Source organism: Erythrolamprus reginae, chromosome 11 (genome assembly GCF_031021105.1).
Source record: "Erythrolamprus reginae isolate rEryReg1 chromosome 11, rEryReg1.hap1, whole genome shotgun sequence".
NCBI classification, from domain to species: domain Eukaryota; kingdom Metazoa; phylum Chordata; class Lepidosauria; order Squamata; family Dipsadidae; genus Erythrolamprus; species Erythrolamprus reginae.
In genome coordinates this window covers 14,144,807-14,166,722 of record NC_091960.1, presented here as the reverse complement: position 1 = coordinate 14,166,722, position 21,916 = coordinate 14,144,807, and the positions used below count along the sequence as shown (strand labels likewise).

Genomic DNA, 21,916 nt, shown 5'->3' with positions numbered 1-21,916 from the left:
TGTGATGAGTTGGATGTGTATACTGCATATGTACTTTTGCCTGTGTTCTCTCTTGCCTTTTTATTTTTCCCCAATCTGTAAAGTAATCATTAACTTCGGCTTTCCTGCGTTAATTTGCCTATAAATAGAACTTTATTTGGTCTATTTTTATTTTTATTTTCATTGCTATTCCTCTGTGGAATTTTTCAGATAGAGATAGCGAAATGTATAATGAACAATGTTGCTCAGTTTCCCCTTCTCTTCTGTTCTCTTCCCTTCCCTTTTTGTTACTTACATCTTTCAGGTCAGCAAAGAAAACGAAGGCAAAGCCAGGATCCTCCTCCTGACTCTCGATATTCTCTTATATTAAAACTCTTTGAGTAATTGCCAGGTACATAGTTTGAACTGTGGCTTGCTTCACAATACAGTGGTATCTCAAGATACGAACCCCTCGTCTTACGAACAACCCGAGATACGAACTCGGGGTTCAGAAAAATTTTGCCTCTTCTTGCGAACTTTTTTCGTCTTACGAACGCCAAACCCGAACTTCCGGGTTCGGTGTTCGGGAGGCTGCTGGGAAGCCCCCCGGCTGTTTTAGAAGGTGACAGTCGGGCAGCGTGGCTTCCCAGCGGCCTCCCGAACGCCGAACCTGGAAGTTTGGCAAAAGTTCGAGTTCGGGAGGCCGCTGGGAAGCCGCACCGCCCGGCTGTCACCTTTTAAAACAGCCGGGGGGCTTCCCAGCAGCCTCCTGAAGCCGAACCCAGAAGTTCGGGTTTGGCGTTCGGCATCCGGGAGGCCACTGGGAAGCCCCCAGGCTGTTTTAAAAGGTGACAGCCGGGCGGCAGCGGTTTTTTGCAGGGTTTTTTTTGTTGTTGCATGGATTAATTGACTTTACATTGTTTCCTATGGGAAACAATGTTTCGTCTTATGAACCTTTCGTCTTACGAACCTCCCTCGGGAACCAATTAGGTTTGTAAGACGAGGTATGACTGTACTCTGTACACCGAAATCTTGCAGCCTAAGCATCACCTTCTGCAACATTTAAAAAAATGAAAGGTCCTTTTGGTGGTCATTTTTCTCTAGGGAGTTCCAGCACGCAGGATACTTTGGTGGAAGAGTCATACTTGGCTAGAATTTTTTTTTCAGTTCCCAAGGACTCTGTCAATAATTAGAGCAAAAGGCAGCCCCTGAGACGTGCTCTTGAAAAGGAGGGTCAGAATTCTTGGATTGGGTACTGTTGTGGTTAGCTCTGGCCCAGCTCCTGCCCCAAGGACTATGGATGTGGGGGAGACATCCACATGCTGCAGGCCTGTTTTGCCCCTGGTGGAATCTGATGATGAAGGCTCCTCTGACCAAGAAGACATGAGTGACAGGGAGGAGGAGAGTGTGGCAGACAGCTCAGAAGGAGATCAATTATCTAGCTCCTCCTTGCATTCGGAACAAGAGTTAATGATACAGCCACGCATGGGGAGAGCGATGCATAGGCAACAACAACTGAGAGATTATTATCAAAGAAAATGAGGCCACCTGTGGTTGGGTGGGGCTTTGGTCATTAGTGAGGCTGCTATAAAGAGCAGCCTGTGGGTTTGGCCATTGTGGAGGATTATCTGATCGTTGTGTTTCATGACTGCTTTACTGACTTTGACCTTTTGTGTGCTGATTTTTCCCCGCTTTGAAACTAAACCAGAGCAAAGTGTGTTTCACTTTGTGAAAGAAGAAGGACTGTGAATTGCCTCACAGCTGCAAGATAAGTATCACAGAACTGATAAGGGACTTGTACAAATTACCAGTTTGTTTGGAGACAAGTGCTCTTTGCTATACAAAAAGAGTGCTCTGTTTATTTGCATTTGCGGTATAAAGAACATTGTTTTGAATTTTCAAACGTGTGTGTGTCTGAAATTGTATCTGTGCATTTTTGGGAGGAGTCTACCAGAGAGCTCGACAGAACAGGTACCAGGAAAACCCAGGAAGAAAAGCTAAGAAATCCATTCTGAAAAATTCCCGAAAGAAGGCACAGATAAATAAAACTAGGACAGATAGATACATTCTTTTAGGTCAGCGGTTCTCCACCTGGGGGTTGGAACCCCTTTGGGAGTTGAACGACCGTATCACAGGGGTCACCTAAGACCATGGGAAAAGGCAAATTCCCCATGGTGTTAGGAACTAAAGCTTCTATTCTGGCGCCTTGGAACATATTTTTACAATCCGACCAATCAGGCGTTTACAGTGGGGGGTGTTCCTCTGACCTTCCTGCCAATCAGCTTCAAGCTCTGTTGGGAGAATTGGCACTAGACTTATGGTTGGGTGTCACCAGAACATGAGGAACTGTATTAAGGGGTCATGGCATTAGAAAGGTTGAAAACCATCGTTTTAGGTACAATAAGAGTCAAGTTCAAATGTTGGGTTAGGATTGGGGACAACCAGGTTCCAAGACCCTTCCAGCCATAGATACTCTCTGGGGCCCTCTAGGCCAGTGTTTCCCAACCTTGGCAACGTGAAGAGATCTGGACTTCAACTCCCAGAATTCCCCAGCCAGCGAATGCTGGCTGGGGAATTCTGGGAGTTGAAGTCCAGATCTCTTCACCTTGCCAAGGTTGGGAAACACTGCTCTAGGCTAATCCTTCCCACTCGACCCAAGAGTCAAAGTGCTGATGTAGAAATGGGGACAATCAGCTTCAGAATCAGATTCTAAAATCAGATCACCTTAATCAGAGCCGTAATTAAGGGGCGGAACCTCTATGAGGCAACTGTGGAAGGGACTGAGCTGCCAAGTCTCAGGAATCGCTGCCCATGTTTGTGAGGGAACACGTAGTTAGGCTGCGTCCTGTGCTGGTCACACCCACCCCCTTCACTAGGGCTTATTTTTGGGGTAGGACTTATTATTAGTCCAAAAAAATCAGACTGGGGCTTATTCAGGAAAAGTCGGTAGAATCACATGGTCACATGATTTTCAGAGGATCAAAATGGCGTCTTCAACCATGGAAGGAAGCTCCTTGGATTGGATATTGGGCCAGTCATTCATTCAGGACAACAGGGCTGTTAAAATATTAAAATGCTTGATTTCCTGTATACGAGTCGGGATATAAATCTAAATACAGTGATACTTTGTCTTACAAACTTAATTGGTTCCGGGACGAGGTTCTTAAGGTGAAAAGTTTGTAAGACGAAACAATGTTTCCCATAGGAATCAATGGAAAAGCGATTAATGCCTGCAAGCCCAAAATTCACACCTTTTGCCAGCCGAAGCGCCCGTTTTTGTGCTGCTGGGATTCCCCTGAGGCTCCCCTCCATGGGAAACCCCACCTCCCGACTTCTGTGTTTTTGCAATGCTGCAGGGGAATCCCAGCACGGGAATCCCAGCATCGCAAAAAAGAGTGCTTCGCTGGCAACGGAAGTCCGGAGGTGGGGTTTCCCAGCGAAGGGAGCATCAGTGAAATCGCAGCACCACAAAAACACCGAAGTCCTCAAAACCCCACCTCCGGACCACTGTGCTTTTGAGATGCTGCGATTTCGCTGAGGCTCACCTCACTGGGAAACCCCACCTCCGGACTTCCATTGCCAGCAAAGTGCCCATTTTTGTGCTGCTGGATTCCCCTGCTGGGATTCCCCTGCAGCATCACACATACATGGAAGTCCGGAGGTGGGGTTTCCAATGGAGGGGAGCCTCAGGAGAATCCGAGCAGCGCAAAAACGGGTGCTTTGCTTGCAACGGAAGTCCGGAGGTGGGGTTTCCCAGCGGTGGTGGTGGGTTTGTAAGGTGAAAATAGTTTGTAAGAAGAGGCAAAAAAATCTTAAACCCCGGGTTTGTATCTCGAAAAGTTTGTATGACGAGGCGTTTGTAAGACGAGGTATCACTGTACTGTGTGAAAATACTGTGTGAGATTTGTTAAATTTTTGAAATACCCAACGAAAATGATACATATAATGGCATAAGTTAGAAAATGAGTATTGATGTATGAAAGGAAGCTATGATAGAACTGTGGTGTTTTTTTCTGTTTCTGATTTAAGTATGCAGAGTTGTAAGATGCTGTAGTTATATATGTATATGTGACTCAACAAAAAATCACAGATAACCCTTCCCTGGCACAAGCTGACAAGGAGGTGAATCTGTAGCCTAGAGGCTAAGGCCATTGCCTTACAAGGCAGAGGCCCAGGTTCAAATCCCAGTAAGGGTATGGCTGCCTGATGAGAGCAAAATAAGCTCAAAATAGATCTATAGTAGTCTCCCTTCCTTTCCATTACCAGCCGCCCCGAGTTCGCGGAGAGGGGCGGCATACAAATCTAAATAATAAATAAATAAATAAATAAATAAATAAATAAATAAATAAATAAATAAATAAATAAATAAATAAATAAATAAATAAATAAATAAATAAATAAATAAATAAATAAAAATATTATGCATACATACATACATATATGTTTGCATTTTTTCTTTTTGTATTTCCTTCTATGTAGTTTTCTTTTTTGTATACGTCACAAGCATCAGCTTTTTTAAAAAAAAAACGTTCAATAAAAATCTTTTTAAAAAATACTTGATTTCTTAGTCAGGATATAAATCTAAATTTATTTTATTTATTTATTTATTTATTGGATTTGTATGCCGCCCCTCTCAAGAGACTCGGGGCAGGTAACAGCAATAACAAAACAGCATATAATAATAATCCAATACTAAAAACAGTTAGAAACCCATTACTATAAAAACCAAACATACATATAGACATACCATGCATAAAATTGTAGAGGTCTAGGGGGAAAGAGTATCTCGATTCCCCCATGCCTGGCGGCAGAGGTGGGTTTTAAGCAGCTTATGAAAGGCAAGGAGGGTGAGGGAAATTCTAATCTCTGGGGGGAGTTGGTTCCAGAGGGCCGGGGCCGTCACAGAGAAGGCTCTTCCCCTGGGTCCCGCCAAGCGACGTTGTTTAGTTGATGGGACCCGGAGAAGACCCACTCTGTGGGGCCTAACTACTCTTCGAAAAAGGTCTGGATCTGGTAAGGCCAGATGGTTCCTCTGCTGCCAATAAAACTGGCACTACTAGTAGCGTTTAGCTGCAGAAAAAAGAGAAAATTGGGGCTCAGAAGATGATTAAAGAGTTGCTTGATAGTGAGATGGGCAGCTCATAAACTTAATGAATAAATAAATTATTTGTATTGCTGGAGAAGAAGCCAATGTGGTACCTTCCAAATCCTACACATGATTAAATATAACTCCAATATTGACGACAGCCATGTCAGGATATAAATCTGAAGTAATATTATAAGTACAGTAGAAGTAAATGCTGAGTCATGGTGCTTTAGCAGAATGATGCAATCTGTTCTATGATCTGATTGGTTAGTACATGTATATAATGTAATACACCTTTTATAGGGGTGTGGGTGTGGTCTGATCTGGTTTGTTGGATAGTGTTTTAGTATAGCATGGTATGATAGTGGTGGGTTGGTTGGTTGTGTAATATAGTGTAAATAGCTACTATCCCCCACCTTCTGATTTGTAGCATTTGAGTGTGGTGTGATTGTGTAGCATTGATTGTTTTACTAATAATTGTTGTTTGTTTTAACTTGTTCTTGCATTGTATTATATTGTTATTGTTGTTGTGAGCCGCCCCGAGTCTTCGGAGAGAGGCGGCATACAAATCTAATTAATAATAATAATAACAATTATTATTATTATTATTATTATTATTATTATTATTATTACTTTTTGATACTACTGAAGAAGTAAAAGACCCTTCTGAAGAAAGAACTCCTGTTGCTGGGTCTTTATTGAGAAAACTACCTTGTGCCTATATTGTGGTTAGCTCTGGCCCAGCTCCTGCCCCAAGGACTGTGGATGTGGGGGAGACATCCACATGCTGCAGGCCCGTTTTGCCCCCGGTGGAATCTGCTGATGAAGGCTCCTCTGATCAAGAAGATATGAGTGATGGAGAGGAGGAGAGTGTGGCAAACAGCTCAGAAGGAGATCAATTATCTAGCTCCTCCTTGGATTCAGAACAAGAGTTAATGATACAGCCACGCATGCGGAGAGCGATGCATAGGCAACAACAACTGAGAGATTATTATCAAAGAAAATGAGGCCACCTGTGGTTGGGTGGGCCGTGGTCATTAGTGAGGCTGCTATAAATAGCAGCCTGTGGGTTTGGCCATTGTGGAGGATTATCTGATTGTTGTGTTTCATGACTGCTTTGCTGACTTTGATCTTTGTGTGCTGATTTTCCCCCGCTTTGAAACTAACCCAGAGCAAAGTGTGTTTCACTTTGTGAAAGAAGGACTGTGAATTGCCTCACAGCTGCAAGCTAAGTATCTCAGAACTGATAAGGGACTTGTATAGATTACCAGTTTGTTTGGAGACGAGTGCTCTTTGCTATACAAAAAGAGGGCTTAGTTAAAGTGAATTTTCATTATAAAGAACATTGTTTTGAATTTTCAAATGTGTGTGTGTCTGAAATTGTATCTGTGCATTTTTTGGGAGGATTCTACCAGAGAGCTCAACAGAACAGCCTAGTATCCACCACGTTTCCAACGCAAATTCAAAATAACTCTGACAAGCCAAACATTTACCAACACTCAATAGGTCATGGCTTGTCAGGTCCCTGAATCCCACATTACACAACACGCTCCTCCTCGTCATATTTAAAACAAATTTTATTCATGAAAATATGCTGTACAATGCACTATACACAGTTCTTTACATTGCCACATACACAAAAACTAGAATAGCACGATCAAAGTTACATTGCGTACAATATATGTGTGGTGAGAGATAACAGCCTGTTGAAAACCCCCTAAGCCCACCCCCGCCCCGGCATCTGTACAGTTATAAATACGAGGAGGAGAAAGACACACTTTTTTCTTTTAATTTTACTGGGGTGGGGGGTAGAGAAAACCTGGTTTGGGCCAACCTTCTTTGCAAAACATCTGGACATTGGGACGCCCCCTCCAATGAGGGTCAACCCTGTTGCTTTATGTTCCCTGAATCTGGCTTGCATTTCGTGCGTCTGTTTCTCTCCTGCCCCGTGGAGCTATGGAGCTGATGCAATCTATAAGGCCAGGTAGAGATAGCCATGCTGGTCTGCTATGGTTGCCCTTTGCCCAGGGGTCTAACATGGGCAACACAAGAACCACGTGTCTCGTTTTGTGCAAACAGCGGAGCCTTGCAAAGTCACTACTGCCAACATTTGGTGGCAAAATGATGGGTTTTGGAAGCCTCAGAGGTTTCTTTACAAACAGGCCATGTTCACAGGACACCTGTGAACCTAGCGATTGGATGAATCCATTTTCCAGTTTGTACAAAACATTGAACCATAAACTAACCAAATGGCCTGGGTTTACGCAACACACTAAGCCACAAAAATACTAACCAAGGTTAACACTAGTCAAGCTTAGCATGTTGTGCGTTGGCAGCCTCTGACTGCATTAATCGGATTGAATCTTTTGGGTGAACATAGCCGTAACATCTCCAAATAGGTGTGTCAGCTTTTGGGAGACTTGATATACCTACGTTATTTCGTTTCAGCAGTGGCCTTAGAACTCCCAACTTTCTGAAAAAAAATAGGCTAAACATTTCGGCCCCCAACCTATACATTTAAGTCAGTCTCCTACGACTTTGAAACATGGCACCTGTATCAATCTTGGTGTAATAAACAAGGCAACTTTGCCCAAGAAGAGTCAACCACACAATCTAATCAGAAGTCACACAGCGATCTATGGGATGCCAAGACTATGTTTGCCCCCGATTTGTTTAAATTCGTTTTATTGAATAAACCCTAGGTGGTTAAGCTTGCCCAATAAACTAAGCCTAAACATTACCCACTTTATAGCTTAGGATATTGTTTATCACCAACTTGAACCGCAGAATGCTAGCGTAGCTGATCTTGACCTCATATAGAAGATATTACAGAGTAATTAGAATACAGAAGATTGACCTTTTTTGAGTTTGATTTCCCCCCCCCAACATCTAGACATTATTTGCCATGAAACGCATCTTCTGGTTTGGAGGATCTGCCCTGGTTTCATGAGTTCTTTTATGCTGACTTCGGTAAAAAAGAAAAAGAAATGGAGCATGTTTGGAGCATCTTTTTCCATTTCTTGTTATGTGAGTGCTGGCTTGGTTGTGAGTAGAGGTTGAGTGGTGGAGGAACCTGTTGTATTCGCCAGTTAAGGACGTCTACAGGCAGGGGTGGGCTGCTGTCCGGACAGGGGGGAACACAGTGGGGTAGCGAAAATGGACTTCCACCACAGAACACCCAATTTGCACTGAAAGTTGAAAGAAAATGTAGGACATCCTGCACAAGCCATGCCCACCGTGTCGTAGTAAACATTTTGGTAGCCCTTCACTGTCTACAGCAGGGGTCTTCAACCATGGCCACTTTAAGACTTGTGGACTTCAACTCCCAGAGTTCTTCAGTCAGCAAAGCCATCTGTCAGATACTTAGCAAAGCTGGACTGAGGAACTCTGGGAGTTGAAGTCCACGAGTCTTAAAGTGGCCAAGATTGGAGACCTCTGGTCTACAGGGTATGGTCAAAAAGCCAGGATGAAGCAATCAAAGCCCCACCTCTTTCGGATGAGCAGAAGCAATCGTGCACTCAAAGCTCCACCCCCTTTATATGGGCACACATAAGAGACGGGTGAGCTTCAATGGAACCGTTGTGGCGGCCATCTTGGCTTTACATCTACCATACCTTGCAGCAGAGGTCTCCAAACTTGGCAACTTTAAGACTTGTGGACTTCAATTCCCAGAATTCTCCAGCCAGCTAAGCTGGCTGGAGAATTCTGGGAATTGAAGTCCACAAGTCTTAAAGCTGACAAGTTTGGAGACCCTTGCCTTGCAGTCTTGTTCCTGGGGAGTTTTTAGGAAGTTGTGGGAAGGAGTAGAAGGAGGGAAAAATAGGCTCTGTGAATATCCCAACCAAGTGATTGCCTCCAGTTATGATTACAGAATGATTCCTTCAACGGTAGAGATATTGGCTTTTTAGAGAAAATGTTTATCTTCTAAGCATCAGGTTGCTGACATGAGTTTAAGTCAGTCTGTCTAGTGAGACAAACAATAATTCCTCTTCTTGAGAAGACATTTGCCACTATCCCTCCAAACATGTGAATTAAACTGAATCTTGGATGGAAAAAAAAAATAAGAAAAGAAACTATCCTAAATACAGGCATGACAAAAGAATGTGGGGTGGGTATTTTTGAGTGGGGGGATCCTAATTTTGCACTCAAAAAGGAACCATTTGCCTTTAGAAACACAGACAATATTCCACTTCCTTGGCATGGTTGTCTCCTTGATGGTTTCTGGTCATACCAGCAGAAATGTCCACTGCGTATGGTCTAAAATGCTATAGAATTTAATTAAATTAAATTTATAGAAGCACCCATGATAGTATGATCGAAGGTTCCATTTATGCATCTTTTAAAAATGATGTTTTTTGAACTATACGGTGTGGACTTCAGAGATAGTGGCTCACCAATGCACCTCACTAGATGTTAGTTTGCTCAACATGGTTTCACTGAACCCTTTGCAAGCATGCAAATGAGACTTGGTTTGGAAATGTCTATGGCACCCTTTCTTCATTTATTTTCTTCCCTTTGAGCTGGACCTCAAGCTTCATCATCCCCCAGGGTCCTGCTGGCTGAGGAATTCTGGAGCCTACAAATCCAAGCACATCTGGAAGGTACCAGGTCAGAAGAAGTGATTTTAAAATCACAGAAGTGAAAATCCAGCACTTCTGGAGGGCACCAGCTTGCAGAAGATGAGGTCAAAATCATTAGGTTAAAGATTTAGAGCAAGAGGCAGTCTGTCCCCCCCTCAAAAAACCCCTTAGGCGATATATATGTAAAAACCAAGTCAAGTTAATAATAATTGAGATGATCAAGGCTGCATCTGTTAGCCAGCTTGACTGTTGACACTCAATTTGGCCCTGGAGGATGATTGACCACAAAGGGATCCAGAAGAAAATTAATCATCACATCCATTTCTAAAGGCAACAACTGATCTTCACCTCCCTTGAAACAGTGCCAGGCAAAATGATATTTCATAAATTTCCATCAAACTTCTGGGCAGAGCAATTAGGCGGGCCGGGGAAAGGAAAAATTTGCGATGACAGTATTATCATTACTGAAAATACTTTATGGGAAGGGTTTCTATCTAATGCTTTCCGTTAAATTTAATGGGGAGACGGTGGGGAGCCAGATTGGTCAACAAAATAAATTGATCTCACACACGCACGCACACACACAAACACTCTTACTTCTTGGCCATCTTTTAATTACACAAGTGCAAGAATGCTAGCTTTGAGAATTGCACCTAAATTCCCTTCTCCCCTGAACTATTTTCTAAGATAAATTGTCTTCTGCTTAATTGAAGGAACCCTGATCAGGGAGGAAACAAATTGCACCCTGCCCAGCCTTTCAAGACGATCCCTTTGCCGAAGCATTCAGTGAGATGAAGGAGAAGTCCACTATGTTGTCATTTTTAAAAACACAGCCATCCCACGGGGTTCTCCTGCTCCCTCAGCACTGCATTGGGCATCCAGAAAAAAAATGATAAAATGACACACTGGTCAAATATTGCTGCTATTGCACATCTGAAGAACTCCCACTGACATGTCACTTAGATCAGTGTTTCCCAACCTTGGCAACTTGAAGATAACTGGACTTCAACTCCCAGAATTCCCCAGCCAGCTTTGTGCCTCTATTCTAATAAAGCCAATCTTTCTTTCAGATACAGTGGTGCCTCTACTTAAGAACTTAATTCGTTCCGTGACCAGGTTCTTGCGTAAGTAGAAGCAATTTTTCCTAGGAATCAATGTAAAAGCAAATAATGTGTGCAAAACGTTAGGAAAGAAATAAAAGCTCAGAATTTGAGTGGGAGGAGAAGGAGGAAGAAGAAGAGGAGGACAGTCACTGCCCAGAGTGAAGGGAGCATTTCTTTTCTCTGGGAGCTGGCAGAGGTTTATTCCCTCTCCAAGCGCCCAGAGAAAAGAAAATACTTCGTTCGCTCTGGACTGCCAACGCCTCCTTAAAGCTCCTCTGACACCCCAGAAAAGCCCGAGATGTCTGGAAATAAAGGGGGAATGGCAGGAAACTGGCCCCTCTCAAATGTCCTGAGAAATTTTTCTGGGCTTGGGTTCTTAAGTAGAAAATGGTTCTTAAGGAGGCCAAAAAATCTCGAACACCCGGTTCTTATCTAGAAAAGTTCTTAAGTAGAGGTACCACTGTATTGTACTTTCTTTCAGCCCATTCAACTCTGGGCCTTCAGTTTTCTTTGCATGGAAGAAAAGTTATTATCAATTTCCTCCTTGTTCCAGATTGCCAGGAATAATCAACTTTCTAGAACCAAAATTTATTATTACAGGCTATTTTATTAGCTGCTTGTTAGGTTCAGCTTTACGAGTTTCATTACTGGAGGTGCCAATGCTGAAAAGGAGCTGCTACCAGTCCTTCCCATTCCACTCTCCTATTTAACCTGCCCATGACAGCAGCAGCCATCTCTGCCACAATGCCATGTGTAAGTGCAAACTGCACATATCTGCATGCTGGAGCAAATAGCATCAGGGCCCATTCTCCCACATGGCCATGTGCACGCACACTTCATCCTGTGAGCGGTTTCTGTTGCAAAACCAGGTGGCACGAAAATGAACACAAAAATGAGCAACGTTGAAGAGTTCAGTTCCTGTTACACCCCATGTCTACTGGGCAATGCAGAAGCCAGCGGCTAGATTTATAGCAAGCCAACGCATGGCTGTTGTTTTTGTTTCTTTCTGCACCAGCCATGCCACAAATACCTATCAGATCTATTTTTCCTACCTGTTGAGCAAATCCTCAGAGATTTAGCTAAAAGGATGGAGATATAATGGAGCTACCGCACGATAAACCTAGGTTTCACATGAAAAAAAATGAGCTCTTCCCCGTTGCTGTTGGCAGCTGCATAAAATGGTGGCAAGGAATGAGCGAGGAAAAGAAATCAAATTAGAATCTAGATAGTTAGGAAAGTGAAAAGCCAGCGGGAAACTTGTTCTAAAACCTTTTCATGGCAGCCAGCTTTTGGGCACCAGGGACCAGTTCTGTGGAGAGGTCTTTCCATGGACTGGACAGGGCGTGGTTTGGTGTACTGCCTGCATCCCACGGATGGGGCTTTGCTTGTTTGCGTGGCCTGATTTCTAGCATGCCATGGCCCAGAGCCAGTCCAGGGACCGGGGTATAGAAACATATACCCCGGGGTATAGAAACAGAAGACTGACGGCAGAAAAAGACCTCATGGTCCATCTAGTCTGCCCTTATACTATTTCTTGTATTTTATCTTAGGATGGATATATGTTTATCCCAGGCATGTTTAAATTCAGTTCCTGTGGATTTACCAACCACATCTGCTGGAAGTTTGTTTCAAGCATCTACTACTCTTTCAGTCAAATAATATTTTCTCACGTTACTTCTGATCTTTCCCCCAACTAACCTCAGGTTGTGCGCTCTTGTTCTTGTGTTCACTTTCCTATTAAAAACACTTCTCTCCTGAACCTTATTTAACCCTTTAACATATTTAAATGTTTCTATCATGTCTCCCCCTTTCCCTTCTGTCCTCCAGATGATACAGATTGAGTTCATGAAGTCTTTCCTGATACGTTTTATGCTTAAGACCTTCCACCATTTTTGTAGCCCGTCTTTGGACCCTTTCAATTTTATCAGTATCTTTTTGTAGGTGAGGCCTCCAGAACTGAACACACAGTATTCCAAATGTGGTCTCACCAGCGCTCTATACAGCGGGTATGAGGACCAGTGGTAGGATGCTCCTGGTTCGGCAAACCGTTAGTGGCGGGTGGGCAAAGCCTGGGATGTTTCCATGCATGCACATAACCTTTTGTGCATGTGCAGAAGTATCGTGAACACCCAGGTAAGTGGTAGCAAAAGGATTTAGAACCCACTACTGTTGGGGACCCCTGATCTAAGTTAGCGTGATTGCTTGGCAATAGCTGTAGGCCAGTGTTTCCCAACCTTGGCCACTTGAAGATATCTGGACTTCAACTCCTAGAATTCCCCAGCCAGTATTCGCTGGCTGGGGAATTCTGGGAGTTGAAGTCCAGATATCTTTAAGTGGCCAAGGTTGGGAAACACTGCTCTAGGCTGTTTTTCAGGTTACAGATCACCTGTTCCCTCTTTCTGTGCAATAGTGCAAATGCCCAGGGAGGGAGGGAAAGAGGGAGGATGGAGGGAGGGGGAGAGAAAGGGGAAGCGACTTTGCAATGCCATGGCTAAGTTGTGCCTATTGCACACATCAAAGACAGATCCGACTTACTGCACAATACACCTGGCACAAGGCGGGAAGCCGCCGGTACCTGTCAAAACATTTTTACCCTACATTGTGTGTGTGTTTGTGTGTGTGTGTGTGCATGTTTGTGTGCGTGCGTGCGTGGGTGCGTAGCGAAGTGTCGTTGTCAAGTTTCAACAGATGGCTCTAGCCTGGCTGAAGAAATGAAGGCAAAGAACAGAAGAAGAAGAAGAAGAAGAGCTGGGCTGAATGATGGAGGAAAGAGTTCTATTTCCCCAGGACCCTCTTTGCCCCACTCACTGCTGGGCCTGAGCAGCCCGAACGGGCCTCATCCAGGGACCCAGCTCTGATTGTTGGGCTGTGGGGCGCTGGGCAAAGGGGCCATGTTGAGACCGTTTTGTGGCGGAAGAGCCGAGTCAAAGTTGAAGTCCATCTCGTCGCTGTCCATGAAGTCGTTGAGGATGATGGACTCCACATCGCATTCCAAGCTCCCGTTGAACATGTCCAAGTCTAGATCGGCTGGGAATCTGTCCTGACTCAACACAGGGGTGTGCATGGCTTCCGGGTAAGGTCCCTGCAAGGAATCCAGCAAGCTCATGTGCGCCCCCTGGTTGCTGACGTAGGAATGGAGGTGCCCGTGGTGAGGCATGTTCACCATGCTGCAAGCATCACTGGGCAGGCTCATAAGGCTGATCGGAGAGGGTAAGGCACTGTTGTTAAGAGGAGGGGGGTGGCCAGCTGGCGACGGGTGGTGGTACAACGCGTTGCTCTTCATAAGAGCGGACGAGTGGGGAGGGTAGGGGACCAGGCCTATCTCGCCGCCTCCGCCCCCGATGCTACACACCAGGGCGTTCTGTCTGTGGCCACGAGGCAGGCCCATGCTGTTGGCCGGGGGCAAGTGAGGCTCCCCCTCCTTATGCGCGTAGGAAATGGAGGAGAGCAGGTCCTGCAACGAGGCGTTGCGGTAGGAATTCATGGGGACAAAAGTGGCCTGCTTGTTCTCCTGGATGGTCTGCATGGGCAGACGGCGCATGATGCTCATGGCGGGCTGGCTGTAAATAGTCCCCGAGTAGGTGTTCCCGCCTCCTCCCCCACCCCCGCCCCCTGCACCCACGGAGGAGCACTTGGAGCCGTAGCCAAAGTTGGAGGTCCTGGGCCGAAGTCCTCCGGCAGAAAGCGGCTGGGCCGGGCTCATGCTGTAGTTGTCCTGCAGGTCCTCTAGAAGGCTCTCTCCCAGGCTCTCATTCAGGTTGATGGTGCCGGTGAGATCGGTCAGCCGGGGCATCTCCACTGAGCAGCGGGCGTTCAGGGAGGGGGACAAGGTGCTCGAAGGGCTGGGGTACATCAGCGGGGAGGACGGGGTCCCATCGTCCTCCTCCAGCTCATCCGGCTCGTGGTTGGCCATGATGGGGGAGAGGCGACCGCTCAGCGTGCTGGCCGAGGAGTTGGCCCGTGTCCGGAAGTCAGCCCAAGCGTCGTATTCCTCGCCGGCGTGAGAGGTGGGGCTCTCTGACCATTTGGCCTGCTGGCTAGCCGGGCTTTCCTCTCCTCGTTCCTGAGCCGTCTGGCTCTGCTTTTTCCGACTGGCTTTGCCCTTGATCCGCAGGAACTTGCTGTTGTTGTCCATGGAGACGGCGCGCCGGCGGGGCGTCTTCCCAGTTTTGCCACCTTCGGGGTTCAGCATCCACCAGGAACTTTTGCCGGTGCCTTCATTTTGCACACGGATGAAGCGGGTGTGCAAGGACAGGTTGTGCCGGATGGAATTCTGCAAAAAGAAGAAGAAAAAATCGATCACTGTTGGTCAAAAGCAATGCTCACCTCTCTCACTTGGTAGTTTTTCTGATTTCTACCATCCCTCCAGAGCCACCTGGCTTTACAAGTGACATTCAACAAACTTTTTCAGTTCTGTTTGGGGTAGCAGAGTGCCCCAGCGCTGAAATCTACTTAGTTTCCCCACCGTTTCAGAAGCGCATGCACATGCCACCATTGCACGTGCTTTCCCACCCTCTGCGCACGTTCAGAAGGCTTTGCGCATGTGCAGAGGGTTAAAACAAGAAAATGGCTATGTCCAGGTGAGTGGGTGGAGCCTTGCGCCACCACTGCTACCGGTTCTCTGAACCACGGGCGACCGCCGCTACCAGTATGCCTGAACTGGACTGAACTGGTAGCAATTGGATTTATAAGCCGCCCCAAGTCCTCAGAGAGTGGCGACATATAAATCCAATACATACATACACACACACACACACACACACAAGTTTGTCTGTCCGTCTGTCTGTCTGTCTGTCCGGCCGGCCGGCCGGCCCTCCATCCATCCATCCATCCATCCATCCATCCATCCATCCATCCATCCATCCATCCATCCCCTTTTCTTAAATCAAGGGACACATTTGGGATATAGAACAGCACCATGCTCAAAATGGCGAGCATCAAAACAAAGTCTGGGAATGGCCAGGATAAAAATAAATAAAGCGGATATAAACTTAATTAGCCCCTAATTAACTAAATTAAATATTCAGTTAACGTAATTATAGTCAAATCTCCTTGAAGCCAAACGCAACTCCTGGGGACTTCCTTAAGGTGTCCTTGTCGTATTCATGGAAACAGCGTGAAGACGATTGCTGTGATTTTTCCTGCAATATCATTACCTCATGCAGGTAGTCCTAGATTTACGACAGCTCATTTAGTGACTGTTCAAAGTTACAACGGCACTGAAAACAAAACTGACTGTTTTTCACACTGAGAACCTTTGCAGCAATTCTCATGGTCACGCGATAAAAATTCAGACGCTTGGCAAGCGATTCATATTTATGACCGTTGCAGCGTCCCAGAGTCACCTCTTGTGACTTCCTCACAAGCAAAGTCATGAGCCGGGGTGGCGCAGCAGGTAGAGTGCTGTTATGCAGGCCACTGAAGCTGACTGTAGGTCTGTAGATCAGCGGTTCAAATCTCATCACCGGCTCAAGATTGACTCAGCCTTCCATCCTTCCGAGGTTGGTAAAATGAGGACCCGGATTGTGGGGGCAATAGGCTGGCTCTGTTAAGAAGCGCTATTGCTAACATGTTGTAAGCCACCCTGAGTCTAAGGAGAAGGGTGGCATAAAGAAATTGAATGAATGAATGAATGAATGAATGAATGAATGAATGAATGAATGAATAAATAAGACAGAAGCCAGGTTCACTTCACAGCCATGACGCTAGCTTAACAATTGGAGTGATTCACTTAACAGCTGTACCAAGAAAGGTCATAAAACAGGGCAAAATTCACTTAACAAACGTATCACTTAGCAGCAGAAACGTCGGAATCAATGGTGGTTGTACGTGGAAAACTAGCTGTACAGATGCAATACTTTTTTCACTTTTGTTGCATCATGAAAGTAGACCTGAACGATAATTTTTGGAAGGTCTCCAAGCAGGGGTGAAATTCAACAGGTTCTGGAGAACCGGTAGCAGTAATTTTGAGTAGTTCGGAGAACCGGCAAATGGCCACCTCTGGCTGGCCCCAGAGTGGGGAGGGAATGGGGATTTTGCGGTATCCTTCCTCTGCCACACCCACCAAGCCACGCCCACAGAACTGGTGGGCAAATTTTTGAATTTCATCCCTAGTTCTAGTCCTGCCCTAGGCATGAAAGCTGGCTGGATGACTTTGAGCGAATCAATCTGCCAATCTATATTGGATATATAAATCTAAATGCTAAATGCTAAATCATTCTTTTCTCAGTCCAACTCGGGAGCTGTATTGCGGGAAAAGTTAGATTAAGAAAGGGCATTATTATATTTGCTCCAGTGATGAGCTGTTGCCCCCATGGGGAGGGGTGGATACACAGTGGGAGTGTATACACTATTTATTGAATACACTATTTTATACACTATTTATTGAATACTTAATAGTTTTTTTATGGTCCTTCCTTCTTTAGTACCTTAGTATGATCCTTAATTACTTTTAAAATAAGAAATAATTAAATAGCAGTTTTTTACCCATAAATGTTTTAATCATTTTAATCATTATCTAAGAACTGAACTTTGATAGCAATTAAAGAAAATTGAGCTACTTGCCTAATCTTTTATCATACTGAACCTTGTGGGTTCGGTACAAAAGCTTAAAATGTTACTGTGCTCCTCAGCAAATGATGCTGTCTATCATTTCTCCTTTTTGTGGCTATTCAGATAATGTGACTTAATCAACTGAAAAAGAGTCCCTATTTGAAAACTTATCTTGGTCAGTAAACCAGTCCCATCCAGTCCCATGACCTGTAAGCCACCCCCTGGTTACATGATTGTCAAGCCACTCCCACCTGGTCACATGACCATCAAGCCACACCCACAAATAAGCCACGCCCACAGCGTGGCAATAAAAATTTTGGCAGCCCATCACTGGTTTGCCCCTTGACATATTTATAAAAGTAATAAAGGCAGGATACAAATAAATAAACCGCATAAAGAAACATCAGTGGAGCAAGGACGGCAACCAATATGTGACCTGAAACATCGGCTACATCAGACCATGTACCAACCTTCTTTATGCAACTCTACTTGATTAAAAAAAGAGAAGATTTAGCTGAGTTTGAGAGTTTGGGAAGTTAATAAGCTGGCTACGGCGGGATAACCATTTTCAAGATCTTTCCCTGGGGTTAAAAATACGGAGGGAGCCAGCTCTGCTTCTCAACTTCAGTTGTCATGCTACGTTGCTTGGTGGATAGAATAAATTAAAATAAAATCGCCATCAATTTGGCCTGCTGGGCTTCTTTTATTTTTTTTTTACAAAAGGGTAGAATAAAAATAAAATCACTGACCCAAACTTCTCCTTGAGGGAGAGAGGCGGTCTAGAAATATGAAGTATAGGAAAAAAAGAAGAGAGAAAAAAGACGAGAGAAAATTGAATAGAAATTTCTCAAGAGTCTTTACAATGAATCCTTCACTTCACCTTCATCCCACAGTTTTTTTTCCATCTCAGTGGTTCTCAACCTTTGTAATGCCACGACCCCTTAATACAGTTCCTCATGTTGTGGTGACCCCCAACCATAAGTCTAGCGCCAATTCTCCCAAAAGAGCTTTAAGCTGATTAGCAGGAAGGTCAGAGGGACACTCCCACTGTAAACGCCTGATTGGTCGGATTGTAAAAATATGTTCCAAGGCGCCAGAATAGAAGAAGCTTTAGTTCCTAACACAAAGGGAAATTTGTCTATTCCCATGGTATTAGGCGACCCCTGTGAAACCGTTTTTCGACCCCCAAAGGGGTCCCGACCCCCAGATTGAGAACCACTGCATTAGGGGAATATTTAGTGAGAAATTAAAAAGGATCAAACAATCACTAAGTGCTAAGATCAAATTCTGGAGATTCCACAAAGATCTATCCGCTGCCATTTTTGCAGCAAACTTTTGTGGCCCAAATCCTGATGGGCCATATCTTGTCTTCTGAGATTAAAACAAGTCTATCTCCCTCTTTCCACTTTCTTTTTTTGAAAAGTTTATTTATTAATTTTCATACAATAAAAAAGAAGTACAGTGTTCCCTCGCTTTTCGCGGGGGATGCGTTCCAAGACCGACCGCGAAAATCGAATTTCCGCGAAGTAGAGATGCGGAAGTAAATACACTATTTTTGGCTATAAACAGTATCACAAACCTTCCCTTAACACTTTAAACCCCTAAATTGCAATTTTCCATCCCCTTAGCAACCATTTAGGTTATTACTCACCATGTTTATTTATTACAGTTTATTAAAAAAAAATTATTAAAAGCAGACGAAAGTTTGGCGATGACATATGACATCATTGGGTGGGAAAAACCGTGGTATAGGGAAAAACCCGCGAAGTATTTTTTAATTAATATTTTTGAAAAACCGTGGTATAGACTTTTCGCAAAGTTCGAACCCGCAAAAATCGAGGGAACACTGCATATCTCATAGTTTTTTACAGATCATAGCCCAGGTCTATTACATTTCAAGTTTACCATTCATTACGCTATATTCTATTAAATTATATATATTTAGATACGTTTGTAGTAAGTAAGACAGAAAGGGGGGGGGAAAGAAATAGCAATAAGTGTTAATATCTCTAATTCTAAATAGTAAAGAAGAAATAGTTGTATCATAGGTGCTTGTTTCGTCTATCACTATTGTTCCAGTCTATACTGTGTAAATATTTATTTTTATATACATTGACACCCTATATTGTTACGTTTCTTTCTGTTTTGGATCCATTCATTCCACTTATACCATGTCCTTTTAGTTTCTTTGTCTTTTGTTCCCTTGTTTGCGTTAGTTATTTGGTCCATCTCTACCCATCTATATAGTATTTTGTTGATGATAAAATTTTCAGATGGGGTCTGTTCTTTTTTTCCATATCTGGGCAAGTGATATTCTAACTGCATCTCCTCTTTCCACTTTCATGTCCTTCTGGACTTCAATGCTTTTAAAAGATGAAAAGGTAGGTTGTGTCTAACACAAACACCCTGAATTCTCCAGCCGGCCCTGTTGAAGTCCAGGCCAAGGTCGAAAAGCACCGATCTAACGTGATAATGCAGCTGCAAGAGCAGTCATGGGCTTCCCTAGGTATGCCCATGTTACACCAACACTCCGCAGTCTGCATTGGTTGCCGATCCGTTTCCGGTCACAATTCAAAGTGTTGGTTATGACCTATAAAGCCCTTCATGGCACCGGACCAGAATATCTACGAGACCGCCTTCTGCCACACGAATCCCAGCGGCCGGTTAGGTCCCACAGAGTTGGCCTTCTACGGGTCCCATCGACTAAACAATGTCGGCTGGCAGGACCCAGGGGAAGAGCCTTCTCTGTGGCGGCCCCGACCCTCTGGAACCAACTCCCCCCAGAGATTAGGACTCCCCCCATCCTCCTTGCTTTTTGTAAACTTCTTAAAACCCACCTCTGCCATCAGGCATGGGGGAACTGAGACATCTCCCCTTGCCTATGCAGTTTTATGTATGGTATGCTTGTGTGTATGTTTCTTATATAATGGGGGTTTTAGGCTTTTAATGTAAAATTGTTATTTTAGACTTAATATTGGATTTGTTATTACATATTGTTTTATCTCTGTTGTGAGCCGCCCCGGGTCTGCGGAGAGGGGCAGCATACAAATCTAAATAATAATAATAATAATAATAATAATAATAATAATAATAATAATAATAATAATAATTAAAAAATAAAAATAAAAATTGAGCATTGGTTTATGCAATAATAGACTAAACAGACCGTCCTTGAGTTACAACAGTTCATTTAGTGGCGGTTCAAACTTACATCAACACTGGGAAGAAAGTGATTTCTATGACCATTTTCCCCCACTTGTGTTCATTGCAGCCTCCCCACCTTCACGTGATCAAAACTCAACCCTATGACGGTTGCGGTGTCTCAGGGCCATGCGATCCTCTTTTGCCACCTTCTGACCAGTCAATAGTTCACCGAGTGAAGCCAGATTCACTCCACCACCATTTTACTAACTTAACAACTGCAACGACTGACTTAACGATTGTGGCAAGAATTGCTCATAAAATGGGCAAAACTAACAACAAATGTCTCACTTAGCAACCTAAATTTGGGGCTTATTTACGGTTGTAAGTTGAAGACTTCCTGTACGCAGATGTCAAGTTTTATGCAAATATTTTTCTATGTCTCTCCCTCCCTCCCCTCTCTCATCTCTCTCTTTCTCTCTCTCTCACACACACATATACACACACACACAATCTCTCTCTCTCCCCCCCTCCTCTCTTCTGACTAATGTGTTCTGATCTTGTGGACTGAATGGTTATGAGAGTTTTTTAATTGGTTTTGAGGAGTTTTTTAAAAAGATTAATTTAAATTAATTGGCTTTAGGATGTATACTGTTTCCTTTTATGTTGTAAGTCGCCCGAGTCCTCGGAGAGGGGCGGCGTATAAATCCAATGAATGAATGAATGGATGGATGGATGGATGGATGGACGGACGGACGGACCGACGGACCGACGGACCGACCAACCAACCAACCAACCAACCAACAAACAAACAAACAAACAATCAAATACATTTTCTTTCTCTCTCTCTCTCCCCTCTCTCATCTCTCTCTTCCCCCCTCTCTCTTTACCTCTCTCCCTCTTTCTCTCTCATCTCTCTCTCTCCCCTCTCTTTCCCTCTTTCTCATCTCTTTCTCTCCCCTCTCTCTTCTCTCTCTCCTCTTTCCCACTCTCTCCCTCTCTTTCATCTTTCTCTCCCTTTTCTTTCATCTCTCTCTCTCTCACACACACACACCTGTCTGTCATCTCTTTCCTTCTTTCTCATCTCTCCCTCCTTCTCTCTCCCTCCCTCTCCCCCTCTCTTTCATCTCTCTCTCCCTCTCCCCACCCCACCTCTCTCCTGAGCTTGATGCAGAGCTTTTTGGAACCCCAAAGCTGACACACCTATCACCTCTTTGATGAGGGCTCAGGGTGGAGTGTTCCTTTTGTTCTGGTGGATGTCTGGACCCCGGCGAAGGGGGCTGCCGGGCTGCATGGACTAAGCGAGAAGCCGCGCAGACAGACAGGGGGATGGGCTGGAAGAAGGCCCAGGGGTCAAGCATCGCCCGGTGCGAGGCTGGCGAGGCGGCTGCAGAATTTGGCTCCCTGCCTTTGTCCAGAGGCATACTAATGAGCAGGCAGGAAAGTTACAGAGGCCCATAGATCATATTATGGAATGGCTTGCTTCTCTGCACTTC

The 21,916-nt window shown here is 44.5% G+C and overlaps 1 protein-coding gene across 1 annotated transcript in view; it reads right to left on the bottom strand.

The window, feature by feature from the left end:
- Positions 1 to 13,523: 13,523 nt before the first annotated feature.
- FOXO6 (forkhead box O6) overlaps positions 13,524 to 21,916 on the bottom strand; it is a 222,885-nt gene continuing 214,492 nt past the window's right edge. The window contains exon 2 of the mRNA XM_070764928.1: positions 13,524 to 15,000. Coding sequence (XP_070621029.1) covers positions 13,564 to 15,000 — 1,437 coding nt within the window. The 3' untranslated portion in view covers positions 13,524 to 13,563. The remainder of the gene's footprint in view (positions 15,001 to 21,916) is intronic.